This window comes from Rattus norvegicus, chromosome X (genome assembly GCF_021556685.1).
Source record: "Rattus norvegicus strain SHRSP/BbbUtx chromosome X, alternate assembly SHRSP_T2T, whole genome shotgun sequence".
Classification (NCBI taxonomy): Eukaryota; Metazoa; Chordata; class Mammalia; order Rodentia; family Muridae; genus Rattus; species Rattus norvegicus.
The window spans coordinates 100,675,125-100,690,772 of NC_141554.1; the positions used below are offsets into that span (position 1 = coordinate 100,675,125).

The following is a 15,648-nucleotide window of genomic DNA, read 5'->3' on the forward strand; positions in this document are numbered from 1 at the left end:
ATGTATTTAGTGAGTACATATCTTTCTAGTGAGTATGCTATAAACCTTGGTCCCATTTTTCTTTATCAGTTAAATCCTGAACATTGTTCAGTTGCCAACATTTCATATCAGTTTGCTACCTTGTTATACTGTCTTAATAACTGATAACAGCAAAACAGTTACAGTGCTATGTGCATAATAGTATAATCATAATAGGAATAGCCTTTATGAGAAACATAGGGTATTAGGTAAAGTGTCTGAGGAAGAGCATTATAGAACCTCATAGAACCTCACCAAAGGCCAACAGTCTTATAATAGAAAACTGGCAAGTAACATCATTATAGTTGATTTGGAAAAGTGACTGAACTCTCAGAAATAAAATTTCTTTGTTTTCTTCACTCTGAGTGTCCTCATTACAAGTATTGTAAAACATATTCTTGTGCTATTTGATGGCTACTAAGATGATCTTGCTAGAGTCTCTTGATGTTACCTTTATTCTGGTGTTTGTGTTAGCCAATATTTGCTGTTTTCAGAACTACCATACAACCATGTATCCTGTTTGGAATAATGGTGTGTTTGGATTTTAGGGTTATATACCCTAGGTGTACAATGTTTTTATACCCTTGTATCAAATAGCACACCTTTCACAAACTTTGTTTGCATTAGATGATTAATTAACAACAAACATTACCTTACAATTTCCTTTTTTAACCTTACAATTTCAAATACAATTGATTAATATTTTTGAGAAATAGCATGTTTTTAAAAAACTTACAGTGAAAAGCAACAATGGAGAGCTCTGCTAAACTTTATCTATCTCATTTTGATAATTGACACTCTTCTTGCTTGAGGATCAAAAGTACCAACAGCATTTCTTAGTATAGTAGCCAGTAGAAGACTATGTTTAAAATTACAACAGAAAAAAGACTTTTATAAGGTCTATCTAATGAACCTCACAATATAGCACTTGATTTATTTGAAATGAATGAAAACTCTTAGGTGGGAGGGAAGTTAATAGAAGGAACTAGGTGGCATGGTAGTACATGCCTTTAGTAGTAGGAGCCCCAGAAAGGTAGATCTTTGTGAATATGAGACCATCCTGGGCTATATAGGAATTTAAAGGCCAGCCAGGGTACATCCTGTATAAAAACAGTGGCTCACCTTTACTTTAGATTATGAGTGTGTCTGGACTCTCACATCTACTCTGTGCATCAATAAATCCCTTCTCATATTATAAACATTTGGATATTTGATATAGCAAACTTAGACTTTCTAAATGTTAGTACCAGTGCTATTGCTGACAGATTTAAAGGTCTCACATATGAATTCTTAGGTGATTCTTTCATAGAAAGCACACTCTTTACAAAACAGTATTTTTAAATTATGTAGTCATGTTTTACATCTTTGGCATAATTTAATGATGTCATGGTTATATGTAATAAGTGCTTAATTATTGATTTTGTATTCCACCTGTTAGAATTCTCACAGCTCATCCTAAAGCTTTAATCTTGTTCTTTCCCTTTTTTTCTTCATTAATTTACACAGAAGAGTGGCCTCTGGGCACAAGGTGCTCTACTGTATCCTAAGCATATTGTATTCCCTTGACTGCTATTAAGGGATTTTTTTTTTCTCACTCAGCACCAGGTTTTTAGAAGTTGGTTAGCTTGGCTGAGAATCTTTGAGTGCTCTCAGCATAAGTAAGTTTAATTAAGTTAAGTTACCACGAAATACATTATTCGTAAATTAGGTCTTCACATCTATAAAAAGCCAAGGAGTAGTTGTCAGAAATGATTAGATTCTAAGAAATTGTTTAGGCAGTCCAATTCCTACTGCTTACATTTAAATTTCCTACATCCTCAATCCATATTTTAGACCATGCTCAATGCCAGGATTTTTTGTAGATAACACATTTTATTTTCCCCATGAAGAATCATATGGAAAACATGTAAAGGGGCAGCAACATGAACTCAGTAAACAGATGAAAAAATAATCTGGATCTGGCTTCATTAAAAAAATTACCATTATTTTTATCATAAAAGTTTTACAGGGGAACAGGAAGGAAGACAGGCATTGAAGGAGGGGAAGTTAAAGACCTAGGTTTGCAAATTCACTTCCCCTGGAGACATGTTCACAGCCTGCTGTTTCTCTTCTAGGTCTGCATGTAGAAATGCTTGAAAAGTTTAATGGCTTAAATGTATTAGATGTCTTTGTTTGCATTTATTGTGAGTACATCTTAGCCATTATTAATTGTTCTGTGTTATGTGCTAGATGGTATGCTATGGGCTGCAGGTTTAGAGCTAAATGTATTACCTCCTCTTAAAGAGAACAGTGTTCAGTCAGGGAGACAGGTAAAGGTAAGCAAAGCTTCCCTAGTTCTAAGATGGCTGTGGATCAGCTGCTTTAGTGGGGATATAATCCCCCAAACCTGTCATTGGGGCTAAGCAAAGACGCAGATGAAGATGTGAATAAAATGTGAAAAGCCAGTGTCCTCTTCTGAATTATTATTGGTCTTTTTTTTAATGGTAGTCCATTCTCATAATTTAAGTAATTCAGCAAAGTCCAAGGGCACTTATATCTTAGGCACTGTTTTAAAATCGGGAGAGAGAGAGAGAGAGAGAGAGAGAGAGAGAGAGAGAGAGAGAGAGAGAGAGAGAGAGAGAGAGAGAGAGAGAGAGAGGATGAATCCATTAAAAGAAAACACCAGCCATCAAGAAGCTAAGTTCCGATCCGATAGGATGACATATGACATATAAGGACATAAGGTGGCGTTGTAGAAGGAACAAATAGCTAAAAGAAGTTTTGAGTCATGATTTGCCAGCTCTCTCCAGAATGCTAGATAGTTTGTTGTTGCCGAAGACATAGACATATTAAAGCTATTTCCCACAGAAGGACTTCACTTTGTATGTCCTGCAAGCTAACAGTGTTTGCTTTATGTTTTATATTTTCCTTTATTTTTATTACTGATGTGTGTGTGTGTGTGTGTGTGTGTGTGTGTGTGTGTGTGTGTGTCTTGTGTATGACTGGACATAGAATGCATACATGCAGCAGTGAATATGCGGAGGTCAGATGACAGTTTACAAGAATTGGTTTTCTCTGTGCCCCCACTATGGGTTTTGGGATCCGGTTCAGCAAGCTTTGAGTAGCAGTGCAGTTCCCTGGAAAGCCACTTCTCTGATCCCATGCTTTATTATTTAAATGGTTAAAGAGAAGATTAATTTCAAGGCACATGGAAGTTATACAAATTTCTTTGACCACAAATGACATTTTCTTGAATATAGCTATGTCTATTTTCTGTGTCGTCTTTGTACTGCAGCAAAAAATAATTTTGATGTAGGCTAGTCTGTCCTATAGAGAAGTCAAGTGTACCCCAGGATCCAGAAATCCTGCTTTAAAAACTTATTCCAAACCACGCCAAATTAAACCAAACTGAAACAAAGCAATCCAGAAAAAAATAAAAAGAAAGACAGAGGCTAGTAAGCAAAGCCTGAAACACTTATTGTCTTGTTCTTACATATTACAAAAAAGCTTTGTAATCTTAGGACTGTCTCTAAGCTGTTTGAATTTTTTCCCCTCCTTGGGAAATAGTGTGCATGGAAATACATGCATGTGTATAAATTCATTTGTATGTCTCTCTATATAGAGATTTCTGCAAGTAACTTCAATATATCTATTCTGAAACTATGACTATATATGAATATACTAATGTTGTGTATGTTATGAGATGAAGAAATAGTTAAGACTTAGAAAAACTTGAATGAATGCGATTTTCCAATGAATTTATTTTTTCAGACCAAGCCTTTGCTTTCATGATTGCTTTCCTTGGGTGCTAACTTTGTGCCCTTATTTTTTTTATGGATGTCTTTAAAATGGGCAACAATTAGGCTGCTTATCTGCAAGTTCATATTATTTTTAATGTTTGGCTTGATATCTTATAGCTAAAACAAAGAACTGACAAATAAGCTGAAATCCAGGGCTGGAGAGATGGCTCAGTGGTTAAGGCACAGGGTGCTCTTCCAGAGGTCCTGGTTTCAATTCCTAGCACCTACATGATGGTATATAACCATCTGTAACACTTGACTCAGGGGAACTGACATCCTCTTCTGATGTCTGAAAGCACGAGGCACACATGTGGTGCACACACATACACTCTGGCAGAGCACTCACATGCATAAAATAGAGTACAAAGCCCATATAAACAAGGTTCACCAGGACAAGTAAATTCTCTTCTCCTTTGATGATAGCCAGCTGTCCAAGTAATATGATGTGTTACATTTTGATGTTTTTACATTAATGATTTAAAAATACACTTTAATGAGGGAGTCTATAATTAATGCTACTAGAGACATGGACTCTTTATTTTCTTTTCTATATCATTGACATATAGATCCTCATCCTCATGGATGTTTACTTCAGACAATATGTAGCACTCAGAAGAAAGAATTAACAGTAACTCAAGCAGAACACTGATATGGAAGTTGCCTCAGCCAATATGTATTACACATGAAGTCCTTTGAAACGAAGTTACATTCTAACAAAACACCTTTTAATTAAAAAGGAAATGTCTAAACCATGCTGAATTTTTAGCTGTTTTAAAATTCTTTATCTTTTAATAACCAGACACATGTTTGTAGAGAGAAAAATATAGTCTTTATTCTTAAACTGTATTTTTCAAGTATTCATAGTAGTGATTGTTTTAAATTTTGCCTGCCCTAACATTAGTCATTTTGTTCCTGAAGACAATCACATATATATTTTCATATAATAAACATATTTATATACACAAACACACACTATATATATATTTTTCTCAGAACCACAAGTAAGGGGAAACATACATTTCATAGGATGATTAGGAAGAAACTATTTTTATATTTGGTTCCTATCCTGTTTCAAAATTGTGTAAATACTTTAATGTTTTTGTTTTTCATATATTTTTGAAATAGTCTTACTCTATAGCCCAGACTAATTGGAAACTCATCATGTACCTGAGGGTGGCCTTGAACTTGTGATCCTCCTTCTGCAGTTTAGAGGTGTGAGATATCGCCTAAGGTGTGAACTTTGGTTTAAAATATTTCCTGCAATGCTGTTTGAGTTTCTCACATGTAAATTTGTTCAGGAATCCTTCCTATTTGAGGGATTTCTAGAAAACATCTTATTAACTACAGTTTTTATTGTGGAGATATATTTCCCCTGTTAAATTTTTCTATTCGTGACTCAAAGAAAAATGGCACACACACACACACACACACACACACACACACACACACACACACACACTATCTTTACTGAAACATTCTACTTAATAATACTATAAGTTATTTTATAAAATAGGTATTGCATCCGACTATATAGTGATCCTCCTACATTTCAGTCATTTTCCTAATACTTGCTTAAGCACATTTTTTGCAATGATTTCTGTGTGTCTTCTGATAGTGTTAACAAGGAAGGCATTTTATATATATTTTTTGCATGTATTTCTTCAGCTGCTTTTACAAAGTGTTTTCTAGCTGCTGTGGGGCCTTTTTAAAAATGGTATTAATGAAAATCCAAAACATGCTATTAAGTTTATAAAGTATCATTAAGGTACAGGATTGAGATCATGTGACTGTGATTATTGTTGAGATCATTGAAGACACTCTACTGTCTTACTGCTCTGGCTTCTAGGATTTATATGACCTGCTAATTCGAGGTAGATCTTTACTTACAATTGTCTAATTTTCTATAGTATAATATCCACATAAGGGGGGGTCATCATCATGATTTATTTTTAACTATATTTTGCATGATTACTTTAATTATTTTCATCCTGTGGAGACAGCATATTAGAGTTAGATTTTTGTTATTTTTATGATGTGATAATGAAATAGAATTATGAAGGGAAAGAACAGGCACCCATTTTCTTGTTCCCTTGTGCTCACATTGAAATTATCCTTTTATCCTCAATCTGGTGTGTGTATAGGATCATTTAGAGTTGTGCTTCCATTTTCTAGGGTTTATTTGTTGAAACTAGATAACATAATCCATAAATATACCTAACATTAACTGTAGTGTATTGCAGGAGGACTTGCAAGTTGAATAAATATTCACTCTCAATATCACAGTGCTCCCTTAAGCAACTTCATGCACCATTTAAATATATGGATCCCGGCACTCATCTAGTGTGTGTTCTTGGTTATGTGTTAGTAAAGCTTATCTTCTTTAATCTTTCTTAAAAAAATATTTTTATTGGTTATTTTACTTATTTACATTTCAAATGTTATCCTCCTTCCTAGTTTCCTCCCCACAAGCTCCCTATCCCCTCCTCTATCCCCCTGCCTCTATGAGGGTATTCCCCCACCTGCTCCCCAACTCCTGCCTCAGTGACCTAGCTTTCCCCTATCCTAGGTCATCAAGCCTCCACAGGATCAATGGACTCCCCTAACAGTGATGCCAGATAAGGCACTCCTCTGCTACATGTACAGCTGGAGACATGGCTATCCCCTGTGTACTCTTTGGTCAGTGGTTTAGTCCCTGGGAGCCAATCACAAATATACATAAAATAAGAAAAAGTAATTTTCTTTAATCTTTTGAATGACTCCGATTTGTCAACTCCAGTGGACCTTTTGTGTAATGTTTGCACTCTAGAAACATCATTTGAAGATTGTGTTCACAATTAACAAATAAGAGACAGTGAAACTACTAGTTACATTTTCTTATATTAAAATATATGATCTTCAGTGGAGGCCTCTGATCAGATCGTGAACACAAAATATAATGAAGTTGTGTGCTAAACTTATTAATACTCAGTAGTATGCCTTTTTAAGCTTCATTCTAAATTCAGAAATACTATCTTTCTACTTTATCTTTTTTGACTTTTTTCTACCTGAAAAACATTATATTGAATTTTTTGCTTTACTTTTTTTTTTTTTTCTCGGAGCTGGGGACCGAACCCAGGGCCTTGGGCTTGCTAGGCAAGCGCTCTACCTCTGAGCTAAATCCTCAACCTTTGCTTTACTTTTTGAAAGCAGATAAAATTATGGAACAGAAAATAAAGTTCTGGGTATAGGGTTGTATACCTGAGAGGTTGAAGCAGAAGAATTATGATTTTTAAGCTACCCTGGCCTACATATCAATATCCTATATCAATAAAACAGAATACAACCAAACTCAAACTTACCTACCAACCAAACAACTTTGAAAATTATTTATTTAAATTATAAATACATATACAATTATATTAAATATATAAATGAATAAACATAAAATTTCACTAATTTTAAAAACACAAAGCATCAACAATAATTAAATCCATTGTTGGTACTGCTGTATTTTAAAACACTACAGTGCTATTAATTCATTTTTCTTAAAGGTGCGTATCTCCTTAGCCTAGGATTTTGGAGGTAGAGAAAGGCAAGAACACCATATCAGGATAAGAAAGAATGAATGAAAGGTTCAATGAAATAAAATTTAGCTGGTAGAACTTCTAGTCTTCTCATCTGACTTATTCTTACATAGTTACTCCTTAATAACTTTAGTGGTACAGTGTTTGGGGTTATATGTATAATTTAGTGTTATAGCATGTTCTGTATGTCTATAAGTTTCCGGATTAAAGCCCCATCACCTAAATGAAATGAACACACATGTACACACACACACACACACACACACACACACACACACACACACCAAACAACATTTTATGAAATAAAGGAATGTTTCTAGAAAGATAAATATGAGATGTGAACACGGGAAAGAGATGATGTTTATAATTATGGCTTAATTGAAAACTATTGTAAGTTTATTTAGACTTTAGCATTCTTCTTTACACTATATTCCTCATATAATGTGAACATATTAAACAAATATGAAATATGCTTAAAACTTGTTTTGTGTTCTTACCAGGGAAAGAACTCCGTTTAGAAATAGTTTCATATTCAATTATGTTCTTTAGTGTTAATATTGAGTTACGAGTATTGCTCTATTTAGTTTTATTATTGTATTATGAAGCTGGAGTTAATGATTTGGAAGTATCAGCTGCATAATTAGTAGTATGTTTTTATTTCTATAGGAATAAAATGAGTCATTATAGACTCTTCTGTTCATATGAATGCTACTCATTCCTAACTAATGTAAGCAGCCATTTCGTAAGTGAAAAAAAGTCAAGGATTCTGAAGGAATTTACAGTATTTAAAGAAAAATTCTCAAAATTTGGTTCTTTAATATCAAGAAAGAAGGCTCAAAAAATATTCACTAAGTGTTTACTGTATTCCAGGGACCAGGATCGTTCTTTCTGGGGATTGCCGAGATTAATTCCTGCTTTTGGTTGTCTTAGAGAATTGTTTCTGAATGCCTGAGTTGTGACACTTTCAGGGGTTACATATCAGATATCCTGCTTATGAGATATTTTCATTATGATATATAACAACAGCAAAATTGCAAAGTAGTAATGAAATAATTTTAGAGTTGGGGGTTGCCGCAATCCCAATGTGAGGTAATGTATTAAACTTTTGTAGTGCTAGAAAGGTTGAGGACCACTTCCTTAGAGTTTTAGAGAGATCGTTGTATGACAAAGTATTAATATAAGTAATATGGAAGAACAGGATGAAGGTTTCCATTTAACAGTGAGGCATTGTGGGAAATCCTGTAGCAGGCTTAGTCAGTAAGCATTGTTTTAAAGTGTAACGACTGGACAAAAGTGGATTTAGTAGGAGGCAGTGCATCATTGAAAGAGATGTGGAAGAGGGAACAGCATCATGTAAAACACAGTGGGGAGTATGAAACAAAATATTACATGCAACAGTAACTACATCCTAAAATCCAAGGTCAAGTGAATAGATATATGCTATTTTGTGATGAAGATGAAGCCTCAGAATATTTGAGAGTGGGCGAGATAGATTCTGAGTGATGTTACCTGAGCATAGATTGAAGCTGGGGTATATATTTTGGCGTTAGAGAATTCAGACTTCAAAAAATATTTGCTTGGTTCTTAAGGTAATTTTCTTCAATCCAGCTACCATCTACTTTAGTTTGACAGTTGAAATGCTTCAGTATCTCACTTTTTTAACATAAGAATACCTGTTCTGGGTTTTTAAAAGTAGAATAAATATTAAGAGATATTAGTGCTCTTCACTCAAGAATGTTGCAGCAACAGGCTCCTGATGGCTTTATAGGAATTGCTTGCAGAGCTGCATTGTGAAATATAGTCCAATTAAGGAGCTGTTGCCACTCCAGAACCAATTGGTCTGTCTAAGTTAAAAAAAAAATGGTGGCTGCTGCCATCGGTTCCTTATCTTATCTACATCATCTCTGTTCCCCCCAATACCAACAAGATGGATGACCTGGACAAGGCATATTTCTTCACATAGTTTTTTTCTGAGTCCATACCTTTTATAAATGCCTTTTATTGGTGAAGACTAAAGCCACAGGTCTATACTGAAATTATCTTTGAGGGTTGTAGACAAATGCAGTTTTTATAAACTAATTTTTATGTGAAACCAACAATGTGTGGATGCAAGCATTAATGTGTAGAAGGCAGGCCTAAGTGACATTTGTCAGCCAAAAATGACAGTTGACTATGGGAATCTTTTTTTCCCCTCCATTTTTATTAAAATGAGTATTTCTTATTTACATTTCAATTGTTATTCCCTTTCCTGGTTTCCAGGCCAACATCCCCCTAACCCCTCGCCCTCCCCTTCTATATGGGTGTTCCCCTCCCCATCCTCCCCCCCATTACAGCCCTCCCCAAAGAATCCCGTTCACTGGGGGTTCAGTCTTGGCAGGACCAAGGGCTTCCCTTCCACTGGTGCTCTTACTAGGATATTCATTGCTACCTATGAGGTCAGAGTCCAGGGTCAGTCCATGTATAGTCTTTAGGTAGTGGCTTAGTGCCTGGAAGCTCTGGTTGCTTGGCATTGTTGTACTTTTGGGGTCTCGAGCCCCTTCAAGCTCTTCCAGTCCTTTCTCTGATTCCTTCAACAGGGGTCCTGTTCTCAGATCAGTGGTTTGCTGCTGGCATTCGCCTCTGTATTTGCTGTATTCTGGCTGTGTCTCTCAGGAGAGATCTACATCAGGTTCCTGTCAGCCTGCACTTCTTTGCTTCATCCATCTTATCTAGTTTGGTGGCTGTATATGTATGGGCCACAAGTGGGGCAGGCTCTGAATGGGTGTTCCTTCTGCCTCTGTTCTGAACTTTGCCTCCCTATTTCCTCCCAAGGGTATTCTTGTTTGATTTTTTTTTTTTTGGTTCTTTTTTTCGGAGCTGGGGACCAAACCCAGGGCCTTGCGCTTCCTAGGCAAGCGCTCTACCACTGAGCTAAATCCCCAATCACATTCTTGTTCGATTTTTATAAAATCTTTTAACTGCTCTTCAGCTGTTAAATTTTTCTCATTCTTCATAATTCACATTCTCCCTCTCTGTATGTATGTATGTATATATATATATACACATATATATATATTCAGCTATTTTACCTTTTTTCTTAGTAATATATAGCAACTTTCTGAGACTTTCTTTGGTGCATTATATATGTAAATGCATATATTTATGTCTATATATTATATATATACTCTTAAATTTGTCATTTGTTTTCATGGATAACAGTAATTCTTGGAAGCATAGTCTAAAGAGTAATTTTGTGTGTGTGTGTGTGTGTGTGTGTGTGTGTGTGTGTATGTATGTGATTTGCTGTCGAGATAAATGAATGGCTTTGCAAGGACTGTTTAATACATATCTGTTATAATCTACCAAATTATTCTGTAGCCTAGCTTAAAAATGTTTTTCTTTTTTCTTAGTGTTTAGCTAAATAGAAATATAAGTCACAAATATGTGTGAAATACAAACATAATAATGGTATCTCTAGTGTGAAATAATGAACTGTCTAAAAAATTTGTTGTTAAATATTAATTGCATCAATCACTTTTGAAGCAATTAAGCAGTAATCCATCCATCCTCATAGTACATGTTCTTTCTAACAGGAGGATATGAACCTTAATGAAGAAAAGAAGGCTCCTTTGCGAGACAAGGATTTTACCACCAAGCGTGAGATGGTTGTCCAGTATATTTCTGCTACTGCCAAATCTGTAAGTAAAGACACTTCCCAGCTGTTTACTTGAAAGTAAGAAAAAAAAACTCAGCTTTTCACATTCTTACCTCAGTGCAGTCATATTACCAATTTTTGGGTACACACACACACATATTTTGCATATCTCTCTCAGTACTTAACTATTCCTTAGACATGAGAGATCCATTATTATTAAAAAGAGACCGATATGGAAGTCTCTTGACAGAATTCAATGAATTTCAGGGCAGAGGCTTCCTGCCCTTACTTAAATTTGGCAGTAGTTTGTTGTCATTCTGCTTATTATATACATTGTTATATGAGAATTTCAAGGTTGAAGGGAGAAAATGTAGACAGCTACATATACGTTTAATTTGATGCATGTGATTTTTGGCCTTTTTTCATATTTGGTTTTGCTTTGAATGCAAACTGTTAGTTAGCTGCCTTATATTTGATGTGGTAAAGCTCATCTTAATGTACAGGAAAATATACACCAGGAACTTTAATCAAATCTGTATAAATTTCAAAGCCTAAACACATGATTCATGGAAAGACTTTATTGTCTATAAGAAAAACGTACTGCTTTAATGGATTTAATTGATTCATTTTGTTATCCTTCTAGGGTTGTTTGAAAAGTAATCTTCAGGTTTGATTTTTTTTTATAGAAAAATATACTTTAAATATGGCAAAAGTTATATTTTGTATTTTTTAAAAGTGCTTTCGATGACAGATTTTATAAAATCAATATATATATAACTATATATACATATACATGTTTTTATACATATGCACAATTTAAATGTAGGTATATGAATTCATTGTTATTTTATGCATGCATTTAAAACAAAGTATTTTCAGTTTAAACCATTGACCACTAAAGAAAATGTCCTTTATGGTAAAAGTATATCCTAACATTATTTGACTATCTCATTCATACTTTTTAGTACGGTAATTCCTATAGCAAATATTGAATTTTGCAATTCCATTGATTTTATATTGTACTTTAGGCAAGCTAAGTCTGAATGCTAAACTATTTAAACATAATGCATCACCGCTATGCCAAAGCAGAGTTAACAGCATGTTTTTTAATTTGGTTCCGGTATCCAAAGGCTGAAATATGTTTCAAGTGATAAGTGAAATTTGCCATGAGCATTGCTTTCAATAGAATTAGGTGATGCATAGGGTTTTTACTTTGAAATTCTGATGAATCTCTTCTCATTTTTGCACTCAAGTTATTGTTCCCATTAAAAAGCTTTAGGAAATGTAAGGCATATATATTCAGTGTTGTTTTTTCCATGCCTAAAAGGCACGAATACTGGCAAATCTATATAACTAGATCTGAGTACAAAGTGGAGATAATATATGACTAATCATGTGGTGCTTTAATGATGGGATTTGTTAGCATCTCTGGCTTATTTGTTGATATTGTTTGGGTAAGTGGGACTGACTATAATGAAGATTATATGATGTTCCCATTCCTTGACCTTCAGATAATGACTTATTATCTATGCACAGCATATTTTAATTTATGTTCATGCTGTGTTTCCTTGAACTGATGAAAGAAATGTACAGTTTTAAATCTTATGCTCATTTTCATATTGAAATGAAAGAAAATTTGGCTGAGGCAGTAGCATAGCATTAACTGCATCTGTCTAAGCTATTAAGGCTTTGGATTTTGTCCTTAGCACTGGAGACAGCTTAGGAGATACAGGAAGGTGGGGGAAGGGAAGATGGTGGATAAGAGCCTATTTTAACTTCTTCATTCAAATGATATAAATGGAGTGTTATAAGACATGAAATTTTCCATTTCAGGTATCCACAATATTAGTTCTACTGTTTTGATACCCTTTATCTCATTTAGCATGCTTGTTAGCTCTTCTTCCTTCACAAAAATTCCAAGACTGTAGATTTTTCCTATTATTTTTTATGAGCCAAATATTTTGATGGAAGAGAACTGGCTGACAAGCATGTTTTAAAGCTTTCTCACCTTGGAGAAACATTCATTAGTACTGTTTTCTGCCATTAAAACTATGAAAATTGTTTATTTAATTTGCTTTTAAAGATAAGAGGGCTGCTGTTCACTGAGTAACAATATTCAGTACGAGACAATGCTTTTACCTGTTCATCATCATGACAGCCAATTTTGCACCAATTATCACTGAATGTGTGGTTGTTGGCCTGTGTGGAGCTTAGGTTCCTGCCCTGCTGTCTGACTTTCATTAGGCATTAACTATGCTTTGCCTGCCTTGTACACTTTTACGTTTTCATTACATATTGATATACTCATTAAAAGATGTTTCCTCATTTAATGCAGATATAATGGTACCTATCGTGTTCTAAAAAGGCTTTATAAGTAATCAGAGTTCTCATCTGAAGGCAAAACCAGTGGTAAAGTGGGAAAATGTTCCATAGCCGTATGTAAGATATAGGAGGACGATAGTTAAATTGGAGTGTAAAATTTGGTTTTTCTCTTTAACTAACCACTTTTGTCCTTTTATATGGAATTTAAACAATGAAACTGTGAGCTCTGAGAAAGAGCCATCGTGTTCCTAGGAAAGGGCATTAAGAGCTGATGATGCCACATGCAGCAGCTATGTGTCAGCACCTGTTTCTAAAACAAACAAATCTGATTGTGCATCATTAATTTTGTTACAATTAGTGTTGGTCAAAAGAATATTAATGAAACTGTAAGTTGATATTGTAAAACTATTGTTCGATTCTCCACACGTCCTTAATGTAAAGTGCAGTAATAGACAGCTATATGATTATTAAAGGAATAGTAGAATGAGTAACCCTGTGTTGAGTGAACATTTAATATGTATGTGGAGAGTCTAGCCTGCATTTATTGCTCTGAGAGTCAGATGCTTGTTATTGTAGGAGGGGGAAGTGTAGACATGACCTATAGGAGTTGGCTTGCATTGATTATTTAGTTATAAATAACAAAAAACATTGTATGAATGAAAACATGCTGTGTGAGCATAGTTAAAGCTGCCTTCCTAAGTTGTTACTCAACACACTATGCTAGTGATGGAGAAGATTTCGCATATACCTAACAGCATATGCAGGCACTCATGAGGAAAGTTTCTCACCTCACATTAGTCAGCCACGTGTTCTTCTCCTTATGACAATATGAAGAAAGCAGTTTACTTCTCATTTTAATGAGTACTTTTAGAAATTGAGCTTTTAGAACATGTCTGATTACAATTTTGACATGGGAGGTGTATTTTCAAAAGCTCAGTAGTATATAATACAAAATGGTTATATCAATAATATCTACAGTTTTTTTAGACTTAACAAATATAGGAAATAGTTAAAAAGTTGTAGTGCATGTGCCAATTTATATGCATTTATTTTGACTGTGTTTTTACCATTATTAGATACTTTTCACCTTGTTCTTTTCATCCAGGGGGTGGATGTGATAAAAGATATAACCAGATTATTTTCTCCAAATTATTTTCTCTTGACTAATCAATCTAATGTATTTTTAGTATGTTCTTTAAGTAAATGGAATCCTTTTCAATACAATTGAATCATTAAAAGATCTTCAGTGGGACACATTTCAGTTGTTTCATGGCCTATGAACCTGTCTTAATTATTGACACAGACTCTCATTCTGTCTTTTTGGTCCCATGTCTGTGATAAAGAAACAAGGGACAAATATAACCCCTGTCTTCCTTGGTGGGAGGAAATAATTTATGTCAATAGCATATCTTTCATTTCAGAGGACTGTTGTGGTAGCAAAGAAGATTTTATTCATCTAAATAATTGTTCCTTGTAAACAGGGTGTCGAGTGAGTGAGTTTTTAAGAATTTGCTTCTATTTTTTGGAGAGTCTGAAATCATTTGGATTGCTGAATAATTTCTCTTTTTGGATTCTTATGAAATCATGTACTTGGAAGCTGACATTATCTTTTTTATCTTGTGATATCTCACTAAGCCAAGATGCTTACTGGGCTTTCAGCTAAATTTGATGTTTGTTTTAAACATAACACATCTTGATAATAACTACTGATGAATGGTATTCAGTGGTGAATTACCTATTTTTGGTACACTGCTTGATATTCAAGTGTGGGAATCAGATAACAGTAATTTGACTTATATTTGAATTTTGACATAGATTATGTTTATGTAGAGAGTTTCCTGTTGTTTTTTAAAACAGAATCCTGCTTCAGAAATTCTCTTATTTCTTGAAATTCTGAACTGTTTTCTCTGTATTAATATGTGCATTTTTATGGATAAAGTATATTGTTTGTTCTCACATTATATAGAAAACTAATTTCATACTTGTAACTGTAGGGTGATTGTAATGCATGGAAAACCAAATCATATTAGTTGTTTCTTTTTAGTCTTTAGACTGTAGATTTTAAAATATGACACACATTATTATTTGTATTTGTTTTTAGTCTCAAGATCTCAAGCATTAAATGTGATAGTAGAGTAGGCTGGTTACTAACTTACTAAACATTTAAGTTTTGTGAAAGCATCTGATTATTAATATTATTGTTGTTTGTTTTTTCCACACCATAACTATTCTTCGTTGACCACTCTATGCAGATAGTTGGAAGTAAAGTTATGGTAAGTACAAGAGATGTGCTAAATTTACCAACTTAGCACTAAATTTTTGTTTTGGGGAT

General features: G+C 34.2%; 1 protein-coding gene across 4 annotated transcripts in view; it reads left to right on the plus strand.

Moving 5' to 3' along the window:
- Diaph2 (diaphanous-related formin 2) overlaps positions 1–15,648 on the plus strand; it is an 839,122-nt gene that overhangs the window by 69,553 nt on the left and 753,921 nt on the right. For 2 of the 4 annotated variants that reach the window (NM_001427378.1, XM_087599849.1), the window contains 2 exon segments: positions 10,933–11,037; positions 15,569–15,589. In NM_001427378.1, the coding sequence (NP_001414307.1) occupies positions 10,933–11,037; positions 15,569–15,589 (126 nt within the window). 4 annotated transcript variants of the gene reach the window in all.